At 33.3% G+C, this 16,813-nt stretch overlaps 2 protein-coding genes across 2 annotated transcripts in view; both read left to right on the top strand.

Annotated features, from left to right (window-relative positions):
• Positions 1 to 15,499, top strand: LOC138328114 (uncharacterized). The gene is made up of 13 exons (XM_069274747.1): positions 1 to 250; positions 1,629 to 1,894; positions 5,783 to 5,911; positions 7,916 to 8,051; positions 8,380 to 8,541; positions 8,864 to 9,018; positions 10,883 to 11,044; positions 11,242 to 11,285; positions 11,761 to 11,877; positions 12,428 to 12,511; positions 12,935 to 13,081; positions 13,459 to 13,472; positions 14,185 to 15,499. Exons 1-13 carry the CDS (start codon positions 149 to 151, stop codon positions 14,551 to 14,553), a joined length of 1,887 nt encoding a protein of 628 aa, XP_069130848.1. The 5' UTR covers positions 1 to 148; the 3' UTR covers positions 14,554 to 15,499.
• The window catches only part of LOC138327135 (uncharacterized), a 15,775-nt gene continuing 14,352 nt past the window's right edge, over positions 15,391 to 16,813 (top strand). The window contains exons 1-2 of the mRNA XM_069273119.1: positions 15,391 to 15,397; positions 16,608 to 16,747. Of these exons, the coding sequence (XP_069129220.1) occupies positions 15,391 to 15,397; positions 16,608 to 16,747 (147 nt within the window). The remainder of the gene's footprint in view (positions 15,398 to 16,607; positions 16,748 to 16,813) is intronic.

Genomic DNA, 16,813 nt, shown 5'->3' on the forward strand with positions numbered 1-16,813 from the left:
CGTTGTATAACGATAGGAAATGAGATATATGATACTTTTTATCAGTTTATACATGTTTTTCGTGATGTTTTGTTAAAACTGCTGATATGGTTGGACTTTACTGACCAGAACTTAGTTCACAATCTTCCGTACACCCCGCGGACATGCAATGCACGTACTCACGGCCTGTGTAGTTTTCTGCGCCTCCTTCATACTCACACAGACGGCGTTTCTTGGTGGGACTGTCAGCTGGCGTGAATTCGAGGGATCGGTAAGGCTGCAAATTAGAATTAGCAACATCATGTTTCAAAAATAATATTTAAAGACCCACTACGTTTTCGAAACGTATTCTTATCATTTTATATTTCAAAATAACTGTAAAACGAGTAATTTGTAAATGCCAAAAGTTATTAGATTATCGTAAAGTTAATACTACACTTTAAATCACTCCCTGAACAATTTTAATCAGGTAGATAAATTTTTCATTTTTATTTTTGTATCCCGGTGTCGTCCTTATCACTGCGCGTTAGTTGACTATAACTACGTCAGACGGCAAAACAGTAAAAAGAAACTTTAACCTTCATTCTCAAAGTCAAATGTGCCGTATTTTTCATACTCACAAATCAAGATAATCTTTTAACATGTTATTCCCAACCAACAGTAACTAATATTTTGAAATTACAGTACTTTCAATGTATTGGTTTTAATTCTACAAAAACAAATAAAATCAGAAGATGATTTTCAACAGTACTGCCGAAAATCATTATATTTACATCTATAGTGTAGCGAAATGAGAACCTACGGTCAGACCATGAAGCAAAATTGTGGTCGATAATTTCATGTCACATTTTTACATTAATATAAGTAATTGTAAAGTGAATTTTGCAGGAAAGTTTCTATCTAAACATACATAACGCATAAATAAAAAAAAATTACAGTACATAATTTCTGTGTTGTAACTAAGGTTTATAAGGCATCTGAAGCCATTTGAATAATTTTTCACGGCTTACTTCGCCAAGCCTTATGGTTTCCAATAGATAAATGGAGCCAAAATTTTTCGCCCAGTAACGGCACACATAACTAGAAATTGTCTGCTAAGAGATATTTTCCTGCTGGGGACTGACACTGTATAACCTGACCAATAAAAAAGGGAATTTACGAGATCATAATTCTCCCATAACTCCCGTTATTGTACTGATATATATAGTATATTTTGAGACGTCGTTCTTACCGACGTCATGACGCAATGCGGTTTTTTATTTGTACTTGCATTATACCGTAATGGAATACCTCAATTGCTTTATATTATTCGCAAAAGTATCTGAAGTGATTATTTCGAATTGATGAATATTCTTAAGATTGAACATATTGATTAAAATGTTAGAAGTGTACTGCTAATTTTATGGTTATTTCTGTGTAAGACGTGATTAATCATAACGCGATCTAACGCGCGTTATTAAATTTGTATGCAATGCTGGGAGAAATATAGGCCTATAATTTCCTCAAAAAGGCAGCTTAATGCTTACGTATAAAAAAGATACAAACATCCAGTGAATAAGAAGTTTCAATTTTCTTAACGTGATGGTTTTAGTGTAATTCAAAGGCCGACACCGGAATTGTATATGTTGTTCAATGTCTGCCTCATTTAGATCCGTTTCATTTATCGAACGACATGGGAGAAGGGGACTGGACCATGCGGCCCTTCGTGCTCACGCGCTGACTTCCTATCCAGACGTCCCCTTCCGCAATCTCTTAATTCCCTGTCATGGAAATGCACTTCCGGTTGTACCGGAAGTCCCGTGTTGGGAGACGCCAACTACATTTTGACATCAGTGAGTGAAAGTTTTCCTGGATGGGAGCAGGGCGAGGATCAGTTCTTCTACAACCTCACAGGAATTGGGCCATACAGTATTTCGTAAGTCTCATAAAAAATCAAACTTGGATATTGGTGTTGACTTAGAATTTTGAAATATTTGACATTCGTTAAAATTAACTCATTAAAGTACCATAAAGTTAAGGTTTTGCATCTGACCTTCATAAATTTTATTTTCGCTTCTGCGATATTGTATTTTGTTTTTACAGCTACTTATTCAATATCTGTGGTAGCTTTTGATAACACATTGACAAGAATGACACAAATGTGTATTGGTCAAAAAGACATATTGTGTGTGTTGTCGAGCGTCCGGCACTGTCAGCGTATTGTTATGAAACATAACGCCAGATATGACGTCGAAGATTCCCTCACATTTTTTATAAACGGTATGTTACCAAGTTTACCGCATTTGATGAAATTGAAGAGTTTTTTACACAATAATGTGTCTTGCGATATTTTTACGACTTCTGAAAGGGCGAATGATTCGGTGAACATAATTCAGAAAATAAATAGAAGAAATGAATAAAAGGTGTGTATTTGAAACTTATCCAATTTTACATCGAAAAAAAACATCAGTAAAGTTGATTGATGATTGTCTGACATCGCGTATCTAAGAAATAAGATATATAAAGTTTCTTTTCTGAAATACAATCTTATGCAATTATACCGTAAATTTTGTAAGTCAGACAAGTTTTCTTACAATATAGGAACATTACTTATGATTTGAATTATTTTGAAGAATTTCCCACCCAAATATATAGTAGAAAGTCATGACTGATATACACTGTCAATATCCCGAATATCGTCATTATACAGTCAACGCTTGATATTCACATGAGGTTTATTGAAGTGGTCATCTGGAGTTCGTTCAGTAAGGGAAGTTAATGAACACTATAGTGTAAATCCGAGAGAATTAATAAAGATGACCGTATATTGATAAGGTACTTCAGTAAATCACTTTCTATTCGTGATAAGGTTTAAAAGGATTCACAGCGGTCACCTTCACCATATCACTAATCCTATTCATTGACACGGCGACTTTGGTTGTGTTTCTATTGAAAATTATATACTGTACATTAAAATACGTCTTAGCGGCCACCAAGCTACACAATAACCAATATATGTGCCATACCGGGGCGAACATTTTGACATGCTATTTTTTCATAGGTAATCTATTTAAAAGCATTCGTTTTGATGTATGGAAATCACTCATAGGCATGACAAATATGTATTATGCTTTGTACAAATGAGTTACAACATATCATTTACTCGTCATAACATTTCTTGTTTTATTATAGTAATTATAATAAATGGTTATTTAATAAAACACATACACAATATTGATAGTAATGGCTACGGTGTTTATTTTGCCATTTAATATTGGGCGTCAATAAAGGCCCACAACAAGCTAAGGTCGATAACTGCCCAACTGGCATCCCTACCAGTAGAAAACAAGTATAATAACAATTTACATTGACTGAAAATTCAAGACATTTGATGATCGAGGAGAATCCAATGATCATACAAAATATGCCAATTTAACTTGTGAAATATGATTTTAATTATTCCCTGGGCTGATGTTAGCGAAGTCCTGCCAGCCCAACTATATGGCATTAAAAAGCACGAAGGAAACACATGCGCAGACGTATACAAACCAAAGTCATGGCACAAACTCTACTGAAGCATTCAATATAATGTCCATCCTCCTGTAACTGTATAATTGGAATGGCGACTTTCACAGGTGTTATACAAACCATGAGGAAAATTCCAGCGTTGCTGAAAGGGACATAAAAACAACGCAGAAATCTCTTTCAATTTAAAAGGATAGGGACGGAGGTTTTACGTTAACACCGTGACAAAAAAGACCAGAAAGGTCACTTCCGGCGAGCCACAAAAGGTCGATTGGGCTGTATGTTATGAAGGGGGAACATTCGTATATATCAATTAAACTAAAAAAAAATGAAATAAACAAATTTGAAAAGCTAAAATTGTTCCTTAAAAAAATAAGTTATTCTGTAGTAAAAACTTGTATTAGTAGAATCTTACATGGGCCTGTCAGGTGGACAGGGATATATCAACACGAGTGAAATATTTTGGCTTGTCTACCCGAGGCTTGCCGAGGGTTGATGGTCAAAATATTTCACGAGGGTTGAGATATCCCTGCCAACCTGACAGGCCCATGTAGGATTCTTTTTCTCCCATACTTTAACGACTCATATATGGTGAAGAACGTCTCTGTGTGTAAAATGGTCAGCGCATTTATATGATGACGTCACTATCTAGCGCGTGTGAGCTGTCTTTTCCCTACCCCGGTAAAAGACAAAGTAAACCTTTCCCTTACAACCGCGGGATAACCCTGTCAAGTATTGGAGAACAATATATTTATCCAGCAACAAGCATTAATTGTTATTGAAATACGTATATGCATAGTGGTACAGCCAATTGGAACGAATAGCATGATGAGCCTATGCACATTATCTCTCTGCTTATTAAGTTGGCCAAAGTTTGTGGACAAGTATATATTTATACAAAATTACTATTTTACATAATAGCAATGACATTTTATGGTACAATTATAAACATAGATAGTCTTTTGTTAGTAGAGATATGAGTACTTTTAATACACTTGCCTTATCTAATATTTATATAATAAAATTTTAACAGTTTTATTTCTACCTTTTTAAAAATATATATTCCTTTCAAACAAACAGCTGCTCTGAAATATAAGCTTTAATTTTAGCACGGGTCAGAAAAAAATGGCAAGCCACTTTTGTCGGTCTTAACATTCGCCAAGATACAGCTTATTCACTCATTGGCGTTTCCTTATATCTGTTATTTTATTCTTTTTAAAATTGATTTTTTGTTTCTGTATTCTGATTTTTAATGTCCTCTACCAGATCCTCTCACTTCATACAATAAATTAGTATTTCCCATAATTATGCTTTATTGGATTTTTTTGTTGCTCTGCGTGTTAACATTACTATCTGAATACAATTTTCAGGCCTTCTCTCTATAACTTATTTAAAACCAAATAACATTAAGTTTTATAAATCTTAATTTCAGAAACTACATGTATTGTTTGCTCTTCAATCCCATTTTTAATGCAATGTAGTTATTGAAAATAAAACATTTCGAAATGAAATGTAATATATTATAAAACACTTTCATATGTGGTTAAGAAGGATAGGATATTCTTGTCGAGAGTAACAAAATTCGATTACCAGGGAATGTATCAACATTGTTTGGTCCCTATCAAGACTAATATGCCTATCCTTCATATGGGCATATGAAAGGTGTTTTTCTCTCATACCTACACTATATACAATACTGCACATGTATAGTTTTGCACATTCCGATGACGTTTTATTGTTTACATTTTGTGACAGTACTGTTCAACTTTGTGTTGTTCGCTACGTCCTGTATTTATACGGTTTTTGTTTATTTCGTTGAAAAAGAATGGTCAGATATGACAGTATGATATATTGCGGATATTGAGTTGGATGAAGTGTAGTCAAAGTCTTTTAACATCAAAATATTTAATAAATATTATCATTAATATTATTCAGACTCGTAAAATTTGGAACAGTAGGAATTTGTTAATCATTCAACATCCTCATAACTGAAAAAATTATGTTTATGCAAAAAATATACCTTAATCAGCGACATAGATAGATAGAATACACATACAAAAATGTTGCATTTGTCTCTATAATACCGATTTTTCCGTGTTAATTTGTTTCGACTTCAATTAATACATTCTTATCATGTTAACAGCATGACATTGAGAGAGAAATCCAACACTTAATAAATGCATGAATCATGAATATAGTAATCAATATTGGACGGATTCATCTCTACATGAACGTTATATAGGTTATTTTCATTTAAAGTTAAGTATTGTAAAATCCCAAGTTATTTATTCACTCGTAGAATGGATGGTCTCCCTTGGGCTAATGCCTCCGGATTTGGCCGCATGGTTGCGTCTGTTCAACTCGGAATTCGGAATGACACGAACGTTACGAATGCTAGCCCTATCGCTGCGGTGCCGCCCTCTGTCGGGTGAGTAAACCCATACAGACAATGTTTATAAATAAGATTTAGATTTTATAATTAAAGGCCCACTACCTTTGCAAAACAAAAATTTAAAGTTTAAAAATAATATACGAAAATGTATATCAATGTCCGTAGAGGATGTTATAACACCGACCAAATGCTTGATTCCCTGGGTAAAACTATGTTAACAGTGGAGATTTATTTCGCTATTTTGTCGTCTGGTACATTGATAATCAACCGACGCCCGGTAATTAGGACGATGACGGGAAACAAAAAACGACCCGCGTTATGAAAAATTTACATTGAATTTATCTAAAATATATTGTGACAGTAAGTGAAGTATTAACGGTAAGTTAATAACTTTTTGACTCTATGAAATTATCAATTTTGTTTAACATTCCCATTTTAAAGTCGTTTCGGAAAAGTAGTGGGCCTTTTAAGCTGTATTTCATTGGGTTTTTTTGTAATTATTATTTGTTTTTGTTTCATAGTTCTGAGTGGTTTTGCATCTTTTATTGATATGATATCATTTCTTATTGATTTTTATTGTTTACTTGTATTCATTAATAAATCTTTTATTTTATTAATTTTATTTGATTTTTTATAGTTTGAGTGGTTTGCATTTTTGTTGATACAATATCATTTATTGATTTTTATTGTTTACTTGTATTCTATAATACATCTTATTTATTTTTTATTTATTTTTTGGGGAATGCGAGTAAGAATACTGAATATACCTCTACTAAAATTCTAACGTTTAAGCATACATTTTGCAGAATTCCTTTTGACTGTAAAAGTGTAATAAGTTTGCCTGCTGAAGATCCGGACGTAGACACTGTAAGATGCCGGTTAGCTACCACTAGCCGAGTGCGCAAGTGCGTGCACTGATTTGCCGCATTTTCGTATCAACGAGGTAAAATATCAAATATCAACACTTTTCCCCAAAATAAATGTATTTCACTTTAGTATTTTTTACTGTTTTTACTTATATTTAAAAAAAAAATCATAAAAGGTTTTAAATTAACATAGCAAATATGGTTTCAATGATTATTTTTCACTCCCATCTCTTCAGTGATTTTCTTTTTTCTTTCTCAAAAAGGCATATGGTCTCCCTTGGGCTAATGCCTCCGGATTTGGCCGCATGGTTGCGTCTGTTCAACTCGGAATTCGGAATGACACGAACGTTACGAATGCTAGCCCTATCGCTGCGGTGCCGCCCTCTGTCGGGTGAGTAAACCCATACAGACAATGTTTATAAATAAGATTTAGATTTTATAATTAAAGGCCCACTACCTTTGCAAAACAAAAATTTAAAGTTTAAAAATAATATACGAAAATGTATATCAATGTCCGTAGAGGATGTTATAACCCCGACCAAATGCTTGATTCCCTGGGTAAACTATGTTAACAGTGGAGATTTATTTCGCTATTTTGCCGTCTGGTACATTGATAATCAACCGACGCCCGGTAATTAGGACGATGACGGGAAACAAAAAACGACCCGCGTTATGAAAAATTTACATTGAATTTATCTAAAATATATTGTGACAGTAAGTGAAGTATTAACGGTAAGTTAATAACTTTTTGACTCTATGAACTTATCAATTTTGTTTAACATTCCCATTTTAAAGTCGTCTCGGAAAAGTAATGGGCCTTTTAAGCTGTATTTCATCGGGTTTTTTTTAATTATTATTTGTTTTTGTTTCATAGTTAGTTCTGAGTGGTCTTGCATCTTTTATTGATACAATATCATTTCTTATTGATTTTTTATTGTTTACTTGTATTCTATAATACATCTTATTATTTTATTAATTTTATTTGATTTGTTTTATAGTTCTGAGTGGATTTGCATTTTTTGTTGATACAATATCATTTATTGATTTTTATTGTTTACTTGTATTCTATAATACATCTTATTTCATTTTTTTTTAATTAATTTTTGGGGAATGCGAGTAAGAATACTGAATATACCTCTACTAAAATTCTAACGTTTAAGCATACATTTTGCAGAATTCCTTTTGACTGTAAAAGTGTAATAAGTTTGCCTGCTGAAGATCCGGACGTAGACACTGTAAGATGCCGGTTAGCTACCACTGCCGAGTGCGCAGGTGCGTGCACTGATTTGCCGCATTTCCGTATCAACGAGGTAAAATAACAAATATCAAGACTTTTCCCCCAAAATAAATGTATTTCACTTTAGTAATTTTTACTGTTTTTACTTATATTAAAAAAATCATAAAAGGTTTTAAATTAACATCGCATATATGGTTTCAATGATTAATTTTCACTCTCTTCTCTTCACTGACTTTCTTTTTTTCTTTCTCAAAAAGGCATCAAAATAATTCAATATTTTATAGTTATTTATCTATTTGGCCTTCTTTTATTATTGTTTTACTCCCTTTGTTTGCCAATTATTTATATCTTTTCCGTTTGCTCACCTATTTATTTATTAGTTGTTTTTGTTTGACTTTTAGGAAAACTGTACCCTGACTGTAGACACATCCGCCATCAATGGATACCGACCTGATTCACTTTACCGTGTAACAATTATGGTTGAAGATTTTCCGGATTACACCATCAGTGTCGGATCGGAGATAAAAAATCCCCGTCATAGGCTCAGTGCAATACCTTTGCAAGTGAGTACAATTTCATTTCCGAAGACTACCGGAAATTTTTCCGAAATGCTGCGATAGGCACGCTTCCGCCTTAAAGAGCCCACGTCTGTAAATCGTTACAAATTCCACATGTAATGATTCATGCCTATCTCCTCATCTGAAGGTAAAATAATTGCAAAATAAAGAAGAAAAGTACATGAAAAGCAATGAAAAAAAGCTTATGAAAATCCTGATATTAATTTCTTTACCTTGATGTGATGTTATTTTCCTTGTTTATTGTAACTGCGCCATTCTTTGAAATAGTGATTGATCATCTAATATTTATACATGCGTACTCGTATAGTTTTCAGTGAACGTGTTATCCACCAATGATGGCTGTTATAACCCGGAAATGACGTTTACAGCTCCAGATATCCCGGATGAGATCCGTTTTCCATATCCGCCGACAGGGCCCTTGTTTCAAACACTCTCTTACTACATTGAGACACCTAATATAAGGTAGATATTCACATTTGAAATAAGTCTTCTTTGGTTATATTTCAATTAATCTGTCAACACCGAAAAGTTCAATTTCAACTCAATGTCAATGTGTCGATTTGTTTCCAAATGTAACACACATCATATAGGAATTACATTGACTTAGCCCAAAAATAAATGAACATGATTCAAAGATGCGGTATGATATGTCAAATGACATTCATGATCTTTCAATGGTGTTAGATGATTAAAACCGTCATCATTCGTCTTTGCAAAAATGTAACGCTTTACCCAGATAAAACGATGTTCAATTTCATAGTAATAATATTACTATTAATATTAATATTGAGAGAAAGCTGCAAGTTATTTCAAGTATTTGAAAAATGTACGAAATGTGTTTTTATTGAATTTATCATACATATGATATAGCCCAGTTTTAAGAAAGCTTTCACTTAAAACAGAGAAAATTATCAATTCCGTTATGTGTCCACCAAGTGAGTTTCTATTACTTTTTGCAAATATAGCGATTTATTTATGTTTATCAGTTTATTAGGAAATATTGAATATAGATATAAAATTATATTCGCAATGTGTCCTAACTGAAAATTGTTTAGCACTTTTTCTTTTGATTGTGCGATCAATAATAAAAATAACTGCGTATTTGAAAGATTCCGTAAATTGTCCGCTTATAAAACGACGTAAGACCAAACGATATTCCGAATGGAAGTGGCCTTGGAAATAAGATAAAACGGAGTGCCCGGATTTGATAACTAGAAATGTGTTAAACTATGGAGAAAGACTAGGAACGAAAAGGGTATATTTTAGCGTTCACTTCGTAACGCAGGTACCTGAGATATAGTTACAGTTAATACATATTTAAGACACACTAGAGTGTCCACACTCCATTTTTAGATGTGTAGGAGTCTAAATAAAAAAAAATAAGGAAATTTCATTCTCTTCGTGGTGTATTATACGAGCACAGTGTACATGTAGAATACGAATTTTACCAATTTTTATCTAGATCCATAAAACGTCTAAAGATAATATATGGGCACTCAGTTAGGTCCAAATTGATATATACTGTACTAATTCTCAGACCCCTGTGGTTCATAACGGTAACTCCAGGCAAGCCATTTAACAAGCATGATTAGAAATCGATCTGTACTAAAATTAAAAGAAAATTAATCAACATAGGTCATAGGAAAAGTGCTTTAATATTTACAGTCAAATTCGCGACGACGACGCGATGATATTACATGTTTGTCGGTACACCTTAACCACTCAGCCATCACGGCCGTGTAAGTTCCAGTAAACCTCAATAAAAATAGTGAACATAGTCATGAGGAAATTAACTCCTTTATGCATAGTCTAGCCTGTAAATGTTCGTTATTTATAATAGCGTATCATTCTTTTATTAATGGTACATGTATACATTGGATAACGGTAAAACATGCGTTATAATAATAACACGTCAGAAAATCAACGCAAAAACGACGTCAATTATGTGTTACGCAAAATGTCACCAACATCGCGCGTTACGTCATTAAACATCAATGTATATTGCAATACAGATATAAACAAAATATTTCTCAATTGCTGCGTTGAGATGAATCGCCAAAAGTATTAAATGCAGGCACGGAGTTCTATCCCGCCTGCGGCGAAATCTTTTGGGTTTGTATTCCCATGATTTCCCAATGCTTCTGTTTTCTAAATCTCCATTGCATACTTTTTTAACTTGCATTGTCAGTAATTGTATTTTGTTTTGATATGGAAAAGCAGAAAATCAGATAAAGAGTAATTTTAATTGAGTGATATAGAAACATTTATTGGTTTCAAGAGACTTCCTATATTTATTATTTATAAATGCATATTTATTATTTTACAGTGCTACCGATTTCGTAGTCAGTCTGGCCGCAATGTTTAACCACAGCAAGATCCCGGATGACAAAAATCGGGTAAACGTGACTCACCTTTACGGTTCGTGGTACTCTCGGCGGGACCAATCAGGAGACTCCTTCAACTGTGTCTGGGGCAGACGTCAAGACGGGTAGGAACTCGCGCGCAATTTCACGTTTTGAATTATGTTAAAATAACACTTTTAATCGAAAACCATTTTAGTTAACGCATTTCTTTTTTATAGATTTTGCAATGGTTTTTGAAATTAAACAAAACACATCACCTAAATATTAAATTTAACATCATTTGATGACAAGCTGAGATTCATTTGACTAATTTATCTTGCAGTCTTACTACACTTGGCAAACGCTGCATGACTGTATATCTTAACGGTAAGAACTATGTATGTACATTGAATAACTTCTGATAGCATGGATCCATATATAAACTTTAAATGCTTTCAACAATAATCTTTACTATTTTCCTTGACGAGTATATCCCCCTAGCCTTAGTTTCATACAATGTCTTTTTAATCGCGTTTCGTCTTTTAATCCGCGTTTCGTCTTTTCATCCGAAACAATCGCGGTTTCCATTTTGGATTTTGAGTTAAAACTTATTCCATTTTGATAACTAACTCATATCAAGATGGCCGGCAGAAAGCCATCTTAGTTTTTGATAACTAAACTTACCCCTATTTCTCAGAAATAACTGAAGAGATCTGTTTCAAATTAATATAAAGTCTCGCTATTGAATATACTTTATAATAGTACTAGTATGCTTAACCACAAACAACGGAACTGATAAGTTGATATCTTATTGTACTTTGTTGTTTTAGACAGAATCATTCATACCAATCCTTTGTTCTAGATGTTGACCACTGTGGCGGGGGTGCGTCCTGTAAACGTAATGGCACGTGCATGACACTTTACAAACGTTACACGTGTAAATGTCCGCATGGTTTCAAACCTCCTGACTGTATGTTACGTAAGTGTATCTGTAAAATAAATACAATACCATTATGTAATTGTAATAAGTGTATTTATTATTATTTTTTGTTAAAGAATAAGTTCAAATGACACATATATCCATTCAAGAATAATGTTTAGTGATATGCTTTTCAAAAATTGAGATATTTTTGTAGTGTTTGCTACAAACTATTAAAAGCTTTTCATTCAACATACATTATAGCATTTAATAGTTTAGAAACAAAAAGAATATAAAAACAACATTTCTACACTGTACATTAATTGTTATTTCCACATTTTTTTATTTTCTTTGGTGAATGCAAAAAAATAAGCATATAAATGGCAAAAAATGTTTATTCGTATGACCAGTTATTTTCGCTGTGATGATATTTTCGCGGATCTTCGACGTGATCGCGAAATTATGATGAAGGAGGGAATAGGTTAAATCGCCAAATCACAAAACAAATATTCTTTAAAATCTGATCATCCTGTTTTTGTCCTAATCTAATTTTGACCTCCAAAAATAATCGTCTATGCGGTAAATAAAATTCTCATCATTTTGTTAAAAGGTGTAAGTTGTCTGGATTTTCCTTGTAAACACAATGGATCGTGCATTGACACAGGAAAGATGTACAAGTGCATGTGTGCACCAGGTAATGTTCCTACTCTAGTATTGTAAAGAAGAACTAAATATATCGTTAATGCAATATTTTGACAATAGTCCATGCTTATTTGTTACGATTGTGGAAATTTGAATCATGGGAACAGCGTTGCTTCGTGATCATTGTGTTAAATCTTAATTTTTCGATCATTATGAAATATTTACAAAATAATTACTACAAGTATCAAACGTATATCTGGCGTATATAAACAAGAATGCACATTTTGGTTTTTTATTTAAATATGTGCAAAACATATAGCTATTTGACTCCAATAGAAACGTGTTGTTGAAGATGAAATCATTATGCATCAGGAATTTGTTTAGAAATCATGATGAACAAAAAAGATGACTTCATTTTTGAGGATTATGTTTCTACAAACTTTGATACTCATTAATCTGTGATATTTCTTTAAAGGATATTACGGAGTTGATTGTGAATGGAAATATGACCAATGCGCAAGCACACCATGCCAGAATAATGGCACGTGCAATAATGATGACGCCACAGGGTTTACCTGTACATGTTCAGCTAATTACACTGGCGACGCATGCCAAACACTCGGTTAGTAAAAAACAATCCAAACGACGTATAGATATACGTCAGCTTTGTTTGATGCATTAACGTGTTTTATTGTACGTCATTATATTATGTGTACCACGTTATTCCATTATGTGCGATACGTTATCAATCAGTATATTGTTGCAGTAGAGTAATTTATAAAAAATTGTGTCGTTGCTTACTACAAAAGAAGCTATAATGAATCTTATAATCAACTATAATGAATTTATAATGACTTAATTCTACAATTCAACATCCAATATAATGTGAAGAGTGTTTATCTATCAGTGATAACGAATTTCTACTTAGCAGTAACTAGATGTTGGAAGTCATGCAATTTATGTATCCATTTTAAAACATATGTTATAATGGTGTTTCAGGCGCAACTGATTTGGTATGTAGAACGTTTTTCATATATTTTATCTACATGTCAAATCTTCGAGCTAGATTTCAACAAAAATAAAAAATAAAATGTGTGTACTTTGCTAGTGCCATAAACATTTTATGCTTTATGCTCTATAATAAACGTTCTGATCATAATATTATGGGGTTAAGATGTGCGTTGAAATGTCGAAGTAACAATCAAACAAGTAGATATTTTTGTTGTCACTGGAATCAAACGTGTTCATCTGTTTATATTTTTTACTACGGCAATCTTTTTAATATCATAGGGAGTACGGGTTGGCGGAGTATGGAGGGATGAAAGATTTCAAATGGTGCTATTTGATTTTTTTGGGGGGAGTTATTTTGTGATTTTCCATTATGCAACAGTCACGCTAATGCAACTTTATATTAAATAGGCTATTGCCTCATGATGTCACGAGAAATTCAACGATATTTAAAAACATGGGCTTGTCTTTTTCTGGTTAGTACATTTATCATTAATATTAAATTTTAATGAACGTGTATTGTATAAATTTAATAAAACGCACCTGTTAGTATTATATCAACTCTATGAAAATAACTGGTACGGTACGTCATTAGCTAGAGAGAAAATCGTCATTGGTTTACCAGAAACGAAAATTATTTTCGCGAAAATTAGTTGGTTTACAGTATTTTGCATTATTGTCACTATGAGTCCTTATATTCCCTTTTTTTACTGACAGGACGCGCGTGTTATGGTAAAGACGCTAGATCCCCCAGTCTGGCCCGCTTTGGTTGGTGTTTTTGGCGGAGGGACGTTAGCTGTGGCGGCAGCTGCGTGCTGCTGGTACTTCTTAGCTGCTGCAAAACGCCGGAAGAAGAAAAAGAAGAGACAGGTAGAACCCGCGTCAGGCTGGGTGGACAATTCAAAGGACATATCGCGGCCTTCAAGTGGCCATACCAGCAAGGAGAAATCTGTACACAGTTCTGGTGCGGCCAATGGAGACCTACACATCAAATCACAAAATGGTGGTATTACCGGATCTGACGTCACAGATAACGGAGCATCTGCACATGTGTATAAAGACTCGGTGAAATTACTTGATTTTTAAGGCATGAAAGAAAAATCGTTCATAGACGACCAATGACAGTACAACTATAGCTGTTTATCCTTAATATAAAGATAGTGTAATTCCATATAGATTGAGATTTTAATAGAATAAGGTAATCTGCTCTTTGACATTTATATTTGTAATATAAGATTTGGCCTGAAGACTTGATTTGGACAATTTTGTGATATGATAATTGTCAGCATACAATTAATACATATTAGAAAATAGTATCAATGGCAAAAACAACTTAATTATAATTTAAATTAAAAACTCCCAAAAACTTTCAAAGGAAGGAAAACGTATTCGAGATTGTTTCTTTTTGATTCTGTAATAATTATATAATGCCAAAAACAAAAAATAATAAATGTGTTTCATCTATATAACAAAAGCATTGTCAAATTTATCATCTTTTCAACATTTTTTTTTTATTCTGAAAAGCATGCGATTAAATTTTGCGTGCAATAAGAAATCGTGAAAATACAGCTAAACTGGAAACAAAGCTGTCTTGACCGCGAAATTACATTGTCATAACAACAAAGTTAGACGTGAAAACACGGTTAGGCGTGAAAACAAGGTTAGACGTGAAAACACGAAAACAAGTCATCGCGAACAAGATTTGATTTACATTAACTGAATATGGAACACGTGGGAAACTGATAAAAGGTGTCGATACTAGAAAGAACATCGCTTAGAGAGAAGATTATGTGATTTCTCTGCACGTATACTATCTTCTTACCCAATGATAAGCATTTGTTAAAATGGAAGATATTTTTAAAAATAGCTTTCCGTTTTAATACCACGGTAGTATGCTATCAGTATCGATAAGATATCAATACCATGAGTAGTAATATGTAAAGATTGTCATGCTTTAGCTGGTGTCAAATTATCAATGGTAAATGTAACCTTTGGGTATTTGTCGAAGGTCAACGTTGTTATTAAATTAACGTGCTACTTTTTAAGAAGTAGTCCTGATCCGTTAACATTGTTTTGATATTTGGTATTTGACTTGTGCATCCTATAAACAGTTATGGTCATTTAAATATATGGTTGTATTTGGTGGTAGAACAATTACGACGTTCACGGTATACAAGTATACAAAAGGAAAATTTCTGTTCTGGTTGATAGTAAGTTCAATTTTGTTCGCGATAATAACTAAGCAGTGAGATTACATGATGATTATATTGTGCTATATTTATCAAAGTTATAGGTGAGGAGGAAACACCTGGAGTCATACATCTCGTTTAATTCAAATTGTTTAGTCCCGACTAAACTTTTCACCGTATATCCAGTTACACGTAACTCTAACACTCGAATAACTCAAACACTCGGAAACTCAAATACTCGGAAGACTCGAATACTTAGATAACTCGATTACTCAAATAGCTCGAACACTCGGAAAACTGACCTTCTCTGATAACTCAAATTCTAGAACTCAAATGTACAGATAACTCGAATACATGAATAACTCGAACACTCGGATAACTCGAATGCTCGGATAACTCGTTCTATATATTCCGAATTAGACAGATTTGATTGTATTTGTAATTTATTTAAACAGCAAATCAGACTGATTCAATTTAATGATTCTTTTTCTAAACATGCAAGATCAATCAAAATGGAAAACAAATCAAATAATCATTTATTGAGTTCTGCGTTTCTCCCATATTCGGCCTCATATACTGATTAAGACACCCGTCCGTTTCTCGATTCGATATAAAATTTTCGAAAAACATACCATATGGTGCCTCGGTTGCTAGTTAAGTTAATAATTCGTCCATATGTGTCCTTTATTTATAAGGAATCAATCTCGATTCCATATGAATGACGTTTTCCCCCAAATGGGACCTCTGCTTCATGTTAACGATTGTAGTTTATCGGCTAATAAGTTTCTCCCATCAGGAGCCTCTGCAGATGATTTTAGGCAATAACCGTTTCTCAATTCCCTGTAAAATTACAGTAATAAGTGGAGTATCCTCGATACCCTAATCCGGCGTCTTAAGACGATTACTGATAACATATGCTTATAGGCGTTTAAACTGTACCTTCTCAATAAGAAATTCTATCATTGTTATCTTCACTGTCCAAGACGATGTCAGTGGTACGGACGGTTACAGTCATCGTAATTGCTATTTCTGTATACTGTGAAGGACAATTTCTTGGTGGAAGCATTAATTGGTATATGCTGAATGGCAAGGTAAGTATTTCAAATATGGAATACTGAGTTGATCATATTATTAAAAAATAATTACTTATTAGAAAT

This window comes from Argopecten irradians, chromosome 7 (genome assembly GCF_041381155.1).
Source record: "Argopecten irradians isolate NY chromosome 7, Ai_NY, whole genome shotgun sequence".
NCBI lineage: Eukaryota > Metazoa > Mollusca > Bivalvia > Pectinida > Pectinidae > Argopecten > Argopecten irradians.